Source organism: Ciconia boyciana, chromosome 6 (assembly GCF_034638445.1).
Source record: "Ciconia boyciana chromosome 6, ASM3463844v1, whole genome shotgun sequence".
In the NCBI taxonomy this organism is placed as follows: Eukaryota; Metazoa; Chordata; class Aves; order Ciconiiformes; family Ciconiidae; genus Ciconia; species Ciconia boyciana.
Genome location: NC_132939.1, coordinates 30,743,956 through 30,756,676, shown reverse-complemented (window position 1 = coordinate 30,756,676; position 12,721 = coordinate 30,743,956). Strand labels below are relative to the sequence as shown.

At 38.8% G+C, this 12,721-nt stretch overlaps 1 protein-coding gene across 1 annotated transcript in view; it reads right to left on the bottom strand.

Annotated features, from left to right (window-relative positions):
* The window catches only part of STARD9 (StAR related lipid transfer domain containing 9), a 118,079-nt gene that overhangs the window by 43,950 nt on the left and 61,408 nt on the right, over positions 1 to 12,721 (bottom strand). Inside the window, exons 8-16 of the mRNA XM_072864248.1 lie at positions 11,116 to 11,185; positions 7,920 to 7,992; positions 6,933 to 7,000; positions 5,859 to 5,956; positions 5,441 to 5,641; positions 4,932 to 5,029; positions 2,653 to 2,730; positions 1,729 to 1,803; positions 849 to 1,028 (exon numbers count right to left, since the gene is read on the bottom strand). Coding sequence (XP_072720349.1) covers positions 849 to 1,028; positions 1,729 to 1,803; positions 2,653 to 2,730; positions 4,932 to 5,029; positions 5,441 to 5,641; positions 5,859 to 5,956; positions 6,933 to 7,000; positions 7,920 to 7,992; positions 11,116 to 11,185 — 941 coding nt within the window. The remainder of the gene's footprint in view (positions 1 to 848; positions 1,029 to 1,728; positions 1,804 to 2,652; positions 2,731 to 4,931; positions 5,030 to 5,440; positions 5,642 to 5,858; positions 5,957 to 6,932; positions 7,001 to 7,919; positions 7,993 to 11,115; positions 11,186 to 12,721) is intronic.

Genomic DNA, 12,721 nt, shown 5'->3' with positions numbered 1-12,721 from the left:
ATGTTAAACAGCATCAATATTTCAGTGATTTCCATTCATTTAAACAACATTCAAAAGTTAAAGTCCAACTTAGCACTGACTTATTAAAAAAAAAAATCCCCTAAAACTATTTGACCTAGCCATACACATCATAAGCCACAATGTGGAGTAATATACATACAATGTTATGGAAGTTTCTTGGTGAAAACCTTGCCTTAAATGAGAAGCTACACAGCAAAACAATATCTATGAGGCCAAGATTTCTACCTGATCCTGGAAAATAGCCACTCAAGTGGGATCACAAGTAATTACCATTCAAGCTACACATCTGGAATCTATTTGACAGGCCTGGTAGGGTTAAAAGAGCAATATATAGAAGTCATTGCCAAAGTGAGCTTGTGCTTGTTCAAGCTTACTTTTATCTTTGATCTACACATTACAAGTATTCCAGTCTCAAGTATACAAGTACCTAGGAAAACGTGGACCACTATGTCTGGTATACTTGAAGCACCATCCTTCATATTTACACACGCATGCACACGCACCTGTCCTCATGCTTTGTGGACAAACTAATAATGCCTAATTTGAGTATTTTGCTTTGCTTATGATACATTATCAAATAGTTTGCACACGCATTCATAAGAGGTCATCTTATTATTCCATATATGAATTCTTCTCCTCCTCCATTTTAATGTATCCTTTTCTGCTTTTTTCCCCGTTATCTGTGTCTTGTGGGCTGTGGCCTTTACTTTTTGATAGCTGTTGTTGTAACCACTTGTTGTTGTAACCACCTTAACCACTCTCCATTTCCAAAGAAAACAAGTGTATTCAAATTCAAGGGAAAAATAAGACAAGTGACAATATCTTACCCTGAGATGATACAGCACCACTCCTGTGCTGAGGATATCATCATCCATGGCCATTAGATGAGGTAAACTAGAATCTATTGTTACTCCAGCTTTTTCTTTGTTGATGTCCACACTGTATTCTTCCATGATGGCCTTCCTGTCTGTCCACTTACTTGTCCAGTCTTTGGTCAATTGCTCAATCTTAAAGAATAGGAGAGTAAACTGTTTCACTTACTAAGCAGGTTAATTTTTCTCATACATAAATTTCTTCAGAAAGAACAGCAATTTTTTCCAGTTACTGGATGCAAAATTCTTTCACCAGTTGCAATGCAGGCATATTTCTAATTGCAATACATTTCTGTGGCAACAAAAAAAATCGGGTAAAAACTGTACTACCACCTAGTGAAGCAGGTTTATTGGAGTCTTATTCCCAAAATGTCAGAAAGATACCATCATGATAACTAGTTATTTTGCCTGTCTTTAAGCAAAACTTAAGATCTCCAAAACCTTTCCAGGTCACCAATGATCAAATCTTCTTAGTAATTTGGTGACTGCACAATAATTTCCTTTGAATAAATTGGAGGAGTTTAATCTTAGAAGAGAGAGGCTCTGTATAATGAATTACTGTGATATATTGAGATGGCTTTCAAACAAGGAGTAGATTGTGCAGACTTAGTGATAGGCAAAGGACAGTATCCCATTAAGGACACGAGACATTCATCACAAATTGGTAGAGAGCACCCAACATGCATTAAGGATGGCAGTTTCCTGCATATTCAGAGCAAACAGGAAAGGATTAGGACAACAACATTGTCACTGTGGTTTCAGAACTATGGCAATGCTATCCCCCCTGGCCCAGTGAAACAAGAGAGAGTTACAGCATCAAATAGATCATACACACCTTCATTTCATTCTGAAGAACCAGCTCAGTCAGATTTCCATCCCTGTCATCGCTCCAAGAAGGACTGAAATTTCTCTGTACAAACAACAGCCACCAAGATCTACATGTTAGTTTCCTTATTCACAACTGGCAGGCATGTTCTTTCACTCTCCAGGATTTCAAGGAGATGAACTCAGGAGAAGGAAAGACAAAATACACAGGCATTTGATGCTGCCTTCTAGTATCTAGCCTACACCTCTCTAGCTATTGCATGCAAGTTTCTGTGAAGAACTGGTGAAAGAGCATTAACAGAGAGCTACTTATATGTAAATCCTGGACTGTACTTCCAGTCTCTACCAAAACATGCTCTCCATGGCATGGAAAACCAAGACACTATTATTATTTCAAAGGAGAAAAACACAGAGAGTGTCAGCTGTATTGTGAGGGCTCACAGGTGTTCACAACTTCTTTTGGGGGACAAGGTGTGCAGGCAGGGTGAAACCTCCAAAATACTGTTGAGGTCTACTAGTTCACTTTCTTGGGAAAGTGGATTGTAACAAGTCTGGCAGGGAAATTACATCAATGATGAATATTTTGTACTGCCTTGGTGCTTCCATATCCTTACAAATAAAATATTTCTATTTCATGGTATTTCTGGACAGCAAAACCATCCGACTCCATGAAAGACAGGCAAGGAAATCCTTCCTAATCATTACACAACTGCTTATACTTCAGGATTATCAACGTATGCCAGAAAAAGAAGAAATGACAGAAATGTGGTTAGCCTTATAATTATCGTGAAATAACTCAGAGAACAGTTTAACTTCCCTCCAGTTACAATAAACGTGGAAAGATAAACAGATAAGACGAAAGTAAGCTACTGTAGCTACCTAAAGCACCAGTTGGGAAGCTCAGAGCTTCCAGTTGGGAAGTGTTCCTACGTACCAGTTCAAAGCTCATCAGCATAGTTTTCAACCTATCAATTTCTTCTCGCAGTTCTCTGATCAGTTTTACATTTGCATCCTGAAACATTGAGACACAGATGTTGGAAAAATCATTCTTTAAAAAATTCTAGCTAAAGAAATCAATTCAGAGCTGTTCCAAGAGCCAGGAGGAGAGAACAGGCACACTCACAGCAATAGTCCTTGCTCCACACTGCCAGGCCCCTGGGAGGTACTGCCTAGGGGCAGGTAGTTCCCATCTTTGATAGGTTCTCTTTTCTCATAAACTTTGTTCCCTTTTCTGAACACAGACCTAACCATAGTACTTGTTCCCATCATGACAATAGCTGGATACATCACTACTTTTATGGATTGACCTTCAAAATAGTCCCATCAGGTCAGAAAAATACTTTTATTTCTGTCATGCAGGGAAGAAAATCAGGCTAGAGGAGACTAAGTCAGAATGTCACCAACCATAGTATTAAAAGCCCTTGCAGCTGATACACAAAGCATTTCCTGCCTGCTTATGTGGAGGCATTTATCTCACTTTCAGAGTAAGCATCTCTGCACGGGCAGTTTCTGGAAACCAGCTTTTGGCAGACAGTTCAGGGAAACTCTTGAGTCAAGAGTCAACTTTCCCTGGACTGTCAGTGACACTTTGGCTCAGGTCAATTTGCAATGAGGGGAAGAAGGCAGCTAGCTGAAGGGACGGAGTTAAGGGTCTAGCATGGGCTGTGCAAGAGTGATGGGCACGCAAGTTGGGAGGCCAAGAGGCTGTGTGTAACAAGAGGCTAACCCAGGAGGACTGTGTTTACTTGCCTGTGGCCTGTCACAGAGTTGAGAACTGCTGCTGCCACAACCAAACACACTATTGCTGCACTAGTGATGTCTAAAAACTAGTTGTAGGCACTGGTAATACAGATGCAAATTAAATTTGGGAAACCTTGGATTAGAAGGGTTTCCTTCTGTGCAAGATTTAACAGAGTATCATTAGGAAAGCAAATAAATGAAGTACATCTCTAAGATTCTACCCTTTTATCTACAGATAAAATCTTGATACACCCAGGCCAAATCACAAAAGAACATTACTAAAGTTGTAAAGTCAACTGCTCTAAGATTAGGAAATGCTGGAATCAAGACTTTTTTTGAAACTTTAATTCAGTCCCCTTAAATGGATACACTGTGATTCAGTCCTTAAGTTACGTGATCACTGTAGGATGGCAGCCTCATGCAGAATGCCAGGTGAAGAGCAGCAATTCAAGAGTTTTATATTTCTAGCATGTGTGATTGTAGATCTTGATTATTATGTGCTATTTGAATTTTGCTTTGAAGACAGACAGAATTATGCATTTCCCCATGGATTTTTTTTATGCCAGTTCTCATCACTATACTATCTAAAACCTCCACAACTGCTAATCAGTCTGTTTTAACAGCATGTCTTTGATTGGGATAGCTTACGTTTTTCCCATTTGATTAATGTGGACTGGGGGTAAGAGTGGAAAACGAGGAACAAGCACACATTGAAAGTTTGCTTTAGGCATCTGGACTAGCACTGAACAAGAATGCTGTAGCAAGGGTAGCGATAGAATCCGGTCCTCCAAGCCAGCATCACACTCTCCCCTTAATACCCTGCCACTTTTAACTTGTGCAGCCTGTGAAGGACCCCTGCACAATTGAACAGATGAATCTGCCATACAGTCAGAGTTCATACCTGGAACAGGCCTATTTTGTGCAATGAATGAAGCTGGGGTTCTGTGGCAAAAATTGTTCCCATGTATTTAAAGGCTTCATCATTTTGTGTACTGAAAAGAAGACAAATTGAGACTACATAGGCTACCTTAGGCCTGGCATATTAACTTTTGAATTCTTGACTTTGCAACCTTAACAGAGTTCATTTAACATGCCAAAAGGAAGGGCTGCAAGGGTTATGCACTTCTACTAACAGGTTAAATAGTAACAAATGATCCTAACAGATCTGTATCTCTGCCAATATTTATGATAAAGACACAGGTAAACATACATGTCATAACAATTTAAAGAGAAGGAGGATTGAAACTCAATGGACAGAGATGAAGAATGTAAAACAGGTGTGAAATTCTAAATGGTTTAAGCTGCAGGGGATCAAGGAAATTATTTCTATAATATCCAGGCTCCTATTTAGCTCTCATTAACATGGGAAAAAGAGGTATGAATTTTACTCAGAGAGCAGATATACTGAATAAACCTTAAATAATACACACAACAATGTGGAACAAGAATGAAAAGCAGAACTCAAGGCCTCACCTCATTCACTCTGGGCTTGTTAATAATATTTTTGGCATTTGAAGCATATCTCAAGGTACTCATGGTCTCATTGTAGCTGGAGCTGGCAGGAGAGATAGCTACAGACAGAAAACAAATAGAAAAGAAACACTATTTTAAAAAGTAATCAGTTTAACCCATCACTTTTCAAAAAGGTGGATTTTTTTTTAGCCTTGCTTCTTTAAAATACAAACCCAAAAATATCCTTAGGGATATTTCATCAAGCTCACAGAGAATGTCTTCTCAAGATTGTATTTATAACCGAATAAATCACTTCCAATCAAAGCTATGACCTTGGAAAGACTCTTAAGTTTAACTTCATGCACAATCAGCATGCCTTTTCATTTCCTTGAGTATCCTATGAAGTATTTATTAAAATCTTTGCAAGGACAGAATCTAAGTGATATAGCTGTCTTCTCACTGCAGTAGAGATGTATTTTAAGGGGGTAACGTAGTGCAAAATGTTAACAATGAACAGAAACCGAACTCACTGGCAATCATAATGGTCTTGGAGTTGCCCCCCAGACTGTCCTTCAGAAGCCAGGTGAGGATGGAGTCACGGTATGGGATGTAAGCCGGTCGCCTGGTCCCACTGATGCTGCCTGTGGAAGGACTGTCCACATGACTGCTCTCCCCTTCGCTTGATATGGTGTTTATGCTTTGGCAGCTGCTGAACATCTGTGAATTTTGTGCTGAAGGAGAAATTCCACAGAGCTCAGGAAAGGGGTTATCTTTTTCTGTCATGGCTATTTAATTTTCTTAGATGTCATTACAGTTTATGAAGATGCCACACAGCTGTTCTGTTCAGCTTTTTGTTGTAAATACAGATAAACATTAAGACACAGCACATGGTGAGCGAGTCCTATGCTTTTATTACCACCCTTCAATATAAAGAACTACTGTGCTTACCTAAAGTGGAGATGACAATTCCAAGTGTAACTAATGACTTGTTAATATTGGCACCTTCGGTAATTCGATCTTTACAGTAACTGGGATCAGCTCTTTCACTGTAGCACACAAGCATGGAAAAGACAATGCAAACCAAAGAAAAATACTTAATTATTCACATACCATCAATATGAAAACATTATGTATTTTCCTGACATACAAGAAAACAGAAATTGCAAGCTTTGCAATTAAAAAAAAAAAAAAGCTTTGAATACTTTACATTGCTCTCTGGTTCAGAAAGTCCAAACAACCATGAGCAAAGGCCATTGGCACAAACTACTGTTAAAGACCCATCAAAACATAAATTCAAGCCTGAGCTGGGCAACTCAATCATAGTGGTTCTGAATTAAAAAAAAAAACAACAACATACATTTCACAACTCTGCAAGGGTAGACTGGCTTAATGCAAAAGTCTGTATATCCCCTCAATACTGCTTTCTCTGCTCAAACATTGCATGGCAATTTATGTTCTTGAGAAAGAAAAATGTCCTGTTCTCCAACTGTTCTATAACTCTTCAGCACAACGTCCATCTTTCTGTTCTCTGTCACATCCAACATAACCACATGTTCCTCACTGAAATGCATAGCTAAGATCACAGACTTAGGAACTTTTGGAGCTTGAACAACATAAGCAGTAAGATATGACTATTTTCTCCCGCCCATGCTAGACAGCCATGAGGAATACATTCCTCCTTTTCTCTCTCTTTTCAAGCTCAGATTTGGTAATTCCACCAATAGCAACTGGAAAAGCCACTTAATAAGAACACAGGGTTGAATGGAATTACCTTAACTGTATGCAACAGCACAGTATTGGATCTGAGGACCCAGCAATTCCCTTCCCCAATGAAAACCAATACCCAATACAGAAGAACAGATGACAGAGACAATATTAGCTCAATATTCCTTGTTACAGTACACAAAAGTCAGGCTCATTGTTAGTTTAATGAAGTTTTAAAATACTAAATTTCCTCTTTTAAGGCAGTACTACCAGCATCTTCAGAGAAAATTACCTTTTTGCCCCTCAGTATATTATTACCTGCCCGCAAGGTCCACTAAGTTGATCTTGCTTGCAATTTCAGAAGGGAGATTGTTCTCCAATATAGCCTGAAGAGAAAAATATAAATAAGGAAGAGTATTCCTCTTAATTAATGAATGAAAATAAAATAGATGTGCTCTTTTGTTTGAAACTGAGTTGTACATATGACTGTCCAACTGCCTTTCTTTGTGACCTTGACCCACTGACTATGTTCAAACCATTAGCTCAACAGCTTTCTCACCCGACAGGGAAACTACCCTCTTATGCTGATTTCCTCTTGAAAAAAACCTTTACTGCCTAGCGACTGTGAAAGGCTTTCTTGTAGACCTTGCAGAGTTATTTTCCACTAATGTATTCCAAAGGTCTTTTGTGAAACTACTGAAAAATATCCCAAAATGTTCTGTGATTACAGGATGTTAGAAGTGTGAGATAGAAAAGGTCTATTGGATCACTGAATGACTTCCCTGCCAGGGAAGGATATAATTCCTCTGGAGAAAGGGTGCATTGTCTCTGGGAGAGTACTGGATGCCAAATGCTAAAGAGATGAGCACATCTGAAAAACTGGACAGATACAAAATTTTGGTAGGTGTTAAACTAATGCTATACTTCAATTAAGGATCCTAAACAAGTGTGGCAAAACATAACTTCAAACATATTCACACATAATTTTCACAGCATCCTAGAAGGGGTATTGCATTTCAAAGGGCTGATTAAAACTTTAAACATTTCTTTTTACACTGAGTCTTTGTCATTACTTCTGACTGTAAGCTTGCATAAAGGAACAAGAATACTTCAGTAAACGCTCAACACATCAGGCGGTGTACAAAGTGTAACACATCTGCAGTGTGATTCAAAGGAAATAAGTAACAGCTTCTACCGAGATTATTACAAACAGCACAAAACAGTGATAAGTAAACAATGCACAACACATTGAAGAATGCTTTTTGAGAGTGAAGAGAAAAGGAATTTGGATTATTATTAGCTAACCTGAGTGTAGTGGATGGTGAAGATAGCATGGGATCTGCTGCTGGCATTGTGAATATGTGTAGCTGCTGTGATTCTAGAAAGAAGAACAAACCATTCAATTACAAAGGCTTATTTCCCTGTATTCAGGGAAAGCAAAAATAACAAATACAGCAGATAAATGAAGATGAAGGAATGTGAAACTTGGAGAATATGGTACGCTGTATTCTTGGATCTGATCACAGAGTGTTTGGCAGAGGACCTGGAAGGGTGGAAACTGAGGGTCAGTTACAGGTGTTTTGGTCCACCAGCAGCACTCTGAAGAAATATCTTAAAGCAGCCTTACAGCACAGGTGTAAAGTGTTGCATAAGGGTAGAACACAGCAGAGAAATACAGCCAGCAACAGTATCATACAGCTCAGTACATACTGGCCCAGTACATTTTCTCCATATTGTCCACATTTTTATTTCTTGCCACTTCAAAGGGTCCAAAAAGCTTTATACACCACTTCTGGGGCTCCCTTCTGTCACAGGGCTGATACAGTAGTTTTACACTGTTAGAGAAGTCCAATGACATTAGACAGTCTACCTGTATGAGTACCAAATGAATACTGTAATTCACTCGTGTAGCACTTGCTTGGCTTTACCACATGGACAGACCGCTCACCAGGCTCTAGCCCTCTGACCCACTGCGCTCTGGCTAGCACGTACCAGGCACAGGAGGAAGAGGAACAGCGGCACTCTCCCACTGTCTCTGTAACACAAACTTTTGGAAATTCTACTTTCTTTGTTGTTGTTTTGATTAGACAAACCCAAAGAAAGCAGGGTTTTTCCTAGGGCAGAAACCAGGTCACAGGTCTTTTCGTTTGTCACTCTTGTCGCTTGCCTTGAATATCGGCTATATGTGCAGCCTTTAGCATCAGTTTTGCCAAGCTTACCCTCAACAACAGCAGACAATTTTAGTAGTGCAGACAAGGACTGTGGAACCATGTTTTTGTTACGAGCCCAGCTGTCAGAGTACAGCAGACACCAGTTGCACTAGAGAGCAGAGAGCTGCAGCTGTGCGTACACCGCTGAGCGCCTGCCGCAGGAGGCCAAAGCCAGAACTCTCCTTCCTATTGCTCTCTGCTTCCTACACCTCCACAGCCATGTGAGTGGGCACTGACAAAAGCTACAGGCAGTCTAGTGCATCATGGCTGTAAGTGAACCTGAGCTGAGGAAGCAGGAAAACATGAACTAGTCTCCAGGTGTTGGAGGAGAAGACAAACAGGTAGAGAACAGAAAACAGCTCTACAGTGGGCAGACAATATAAGGGAACAGCACTAAAGTTTATAAAGCAAAAGAGAAATAGAAAGTGCCACAGGATTCGGAGAAGGAAGTGTTAGTTCTTGCTTCTCACCACTGACAATACACAGGGTATTTGGAGGCCAAGTTCACATCTCAACTATTCATAACGCATGTGAGCATTTTTATGGGAGAATGTATGTGTTAGTTTTTCATATATTCTATTGCATCGTGGCATGTGGTGTACATTTTAATATTTTTAACTGTTCTAATAAGATTATTTAGATTCATTGCTAGTTTTGCTTTACACAGCACCAGGGCTATGCTTTTGGAAATTTGGAAATTTGTATTTCATACATTTTAAAAATTTTATTCTTAAGCATTTGAGACTGAGTCTTGCAAAGTGTCAAGAGAAAAAAAAAATAGCACTGAGAGTTACAACAAAAATAATGATTGCATGTTGAAAATCATATTTGTTTATTTTATAATGGACAGGTGCAGCCAGAGCAGGGCTGGAGATGGCCTGATAAAACCAACTGGTAGAAAAAATGCGTTCAGTAAACTTTGCTTGTTGTTAGTACAGGAGCTGTCCTCTTCCCCCATGAAACGCACCATGTTCAAGGGGAGCTTCCTCTCCTATCTTTCCTGTATAGTCAGACCTGGAGCTGTCATGCCCCATCTGCTCCCCTCCTCCCCTCCAGCCATATGGGGCAATTGCAACCTGTTCCCCACCTTCTTTATCCCTAAGATCTTGCTGATGTTCATTTGGCATCATTTTCCAAACTGCAGATGTTTTAAATTAGTTTGTTTGCATTTATAATGTGCTAATAAATACTCTGCAGAATATTTCATAAAAATAAAGACTATAGGTAAGTAGGAGTTTTTGAAAAGTTACTCAGAAAAAGAAGTTGCTTGGTTTCATGCAAGTGACACAGTTTGAAACTTCAGCATCACAAAAACTTACACACAAAATATTGAACGTCTGATTTTGTTTTCTCTACATCATCTATCTCCTTAGCAATGGGACGACTGTGGGATTACACTAGTAGACAGACTGGAATTTTGTTGTTCTGAAAAAGTCTCTTCTTACCATAGAGTTGCATCTATTGATTGCTACAGGCAGAAGCAGCAAAACTTAATCCTGCTGTATATTCTATGTTTTTGTGATAATGCAGCTTAGTTTTTATTTACTTCCCAGCATCCCTGATATTCTAAAATCTCGACCTCTCTTATGATAAGACTCAATATCAGTTTTGGAACTGTGATTTGTATTTGGAGGATCCTTTCAAATATAACTCTTTTCCATCACTGTAATGGCAGTTATATTGATATCCAAGGCTCCTTACCAAAAACGTAAAGAAGTGTCTTGACTAATGAGAGCCAAAATCATTGGCTTCACTGGTGTGCTACTTCCCACAGTTCTTTTGTAGCAAACGTGCATGATTTGGGCTAAGAACTTAAAAAAATACTTATACAAATTAAAATAATTAATTATAAACCAAATGCTTTTAGAAATTAAATAAAAATACACTATCTTTTCAGCAGTTTTAAATCACTAAGTTACACTAACAAGTGAGTTGAACGCTATACAGTCTAAAGTGTGATGAGCAAGTGGAGGAGAAAAACCGAAGTCTGTTTAGAGCAAAACGTTTTCCTGGCATGCATTTTTTATCCCAGACAGATGGTTGAATTTTGCAGGTAAGTCAGCATGGGATCAGTTTTGAAGAAACAACTTCAGGAGCACTTGCAGCTCTCATTGTGGATAATATTAGGATACATAACATCTTATGTGTACATCACATGCAGTATCAGCAAATCTGACATCCTGTCACAACAAAGCATTGGCAGCACTGTCAGTAAAATAAAAATCAATGAAATCAACACATGGTGAAAGAAGTGTTAAATAAAGATGGAGCTGGTTTGTTTTATAAAATACCTTTTAGCTATTCCTTCTTCTAGAAGTTCTACAACTTGCTTGTAGTCTGTAACTAAATGTTGAGTCAATCCTGCCAAAGATTTAAAAAGTGTTAAATGCATATTTTTCTCAGGAAGTTTCAGTCAGTTTACCCAACAATTTACGCAACATCAAGAGCATAAGGATGTTCTGCTGGGATGCCAGTCTGTTCTACAAGTAGTCTCTCAACTAGAGTAACTATTTTATTTTTTTAAAAACCTATTTTCTATTTCAAAAATAAAATAAAAAATTGCAGTCCATCCTTCAGAGGCAGTGACATCAGTATTAAAAAAACGCCTTGTACCTTCAAAGTACAGACCTTTTTCCAACTTGTCTGCAGAACAATGGTATTTAAAAAACAGTGTAACTGAAACTCCATAAGAAATTTTCAGCTATGTCACTGCTACTAATTGGGTACAGATCCCATAAAGAAGCTTTTTGCTATTGCCTCTGGATAATGGCTCTGCTCACGCAACTAACAGAATTAGGAACCAACCTCTGTGAATATTTACCATTTACTCATCTAGGCTTCAGCGTGCAACACTTAGGAGTCTTCACGCTCTATTCTCCCCAAAGGGTACCCAAATAATGATATGAAACATCTGGCCTTTTCATATCTTCTGCTTTCACGGGTTTTTTTTCCATTTGATTTTTATTTTTAAGGGGGAAAAAACCCACTGAAAACAAATGGAAGAAATACTGCATTGCAGAGCCTGCTGTGTCGGAGTGGTGGTTGTGTGTAACAGGGCCCCAGTGGAGGGCAGTGTGCTGCTGTGCTGCAGTGGCACTGCCAGCCCCTTGGCAAAATGCAAATTCCAACAGACACAGAAAATTAATCTCAACAGGCTTGTATTTCACATAAATCCAGTTTAAAATGCCTCGTTTGCATTTTATGGTGATGATTAGTTATCATTTGTACTGCAGTGACTCCTGAAAAACCACCTGAGTTGTGATGCAAGTCTTCATCATACAATACCTAGTAAAACACCCCTTTGCAGAATGTTTTATCTCAGAGCTGGAATCCAGGGCTACTTCCTCCCCTGGCACTGATTTAGGTTTGGTTTGTTTTATTGCAGGCCACAAAAGTGTGGATGAAGGCAGAGTACTGAAAAATGTGATTTATTTGGATCAAATAATTTATCTACTGCTAGAATGTAAGTCAAGATGAATATAAAATTCAATAAGACTGAAATAAGTACTTCTGACATTGTTAGAGAAAGTCTATCCTTACACGATAACAGCTTGCTTAACTTTAAATGAAAGCAAAATCTAAGCCAAAGATGGGAATTTATTTTAGTCCTTTAACAACTGATACATGCAAAGAAAAAAACAAAAGATTTTTGAATCACCCACACTTTTAAAAAAACCCTAACGGTAGTGTGCATACACCCACAGTCACACACACACAAAGTATACGATGATTTTCAAACAAAAGCATTTCTTCTGCTCTCTAGTGTCCCTTTACAGTACATTAATTCCAGAAGTCATCACATTTTCCATTTGAGAAAGAGGCCCATTATTTTTCCAAGAGCACTGGGATCTTCAAAGCTCAGAATATGGAAACTATCATATATTGTTTTCCCAGACC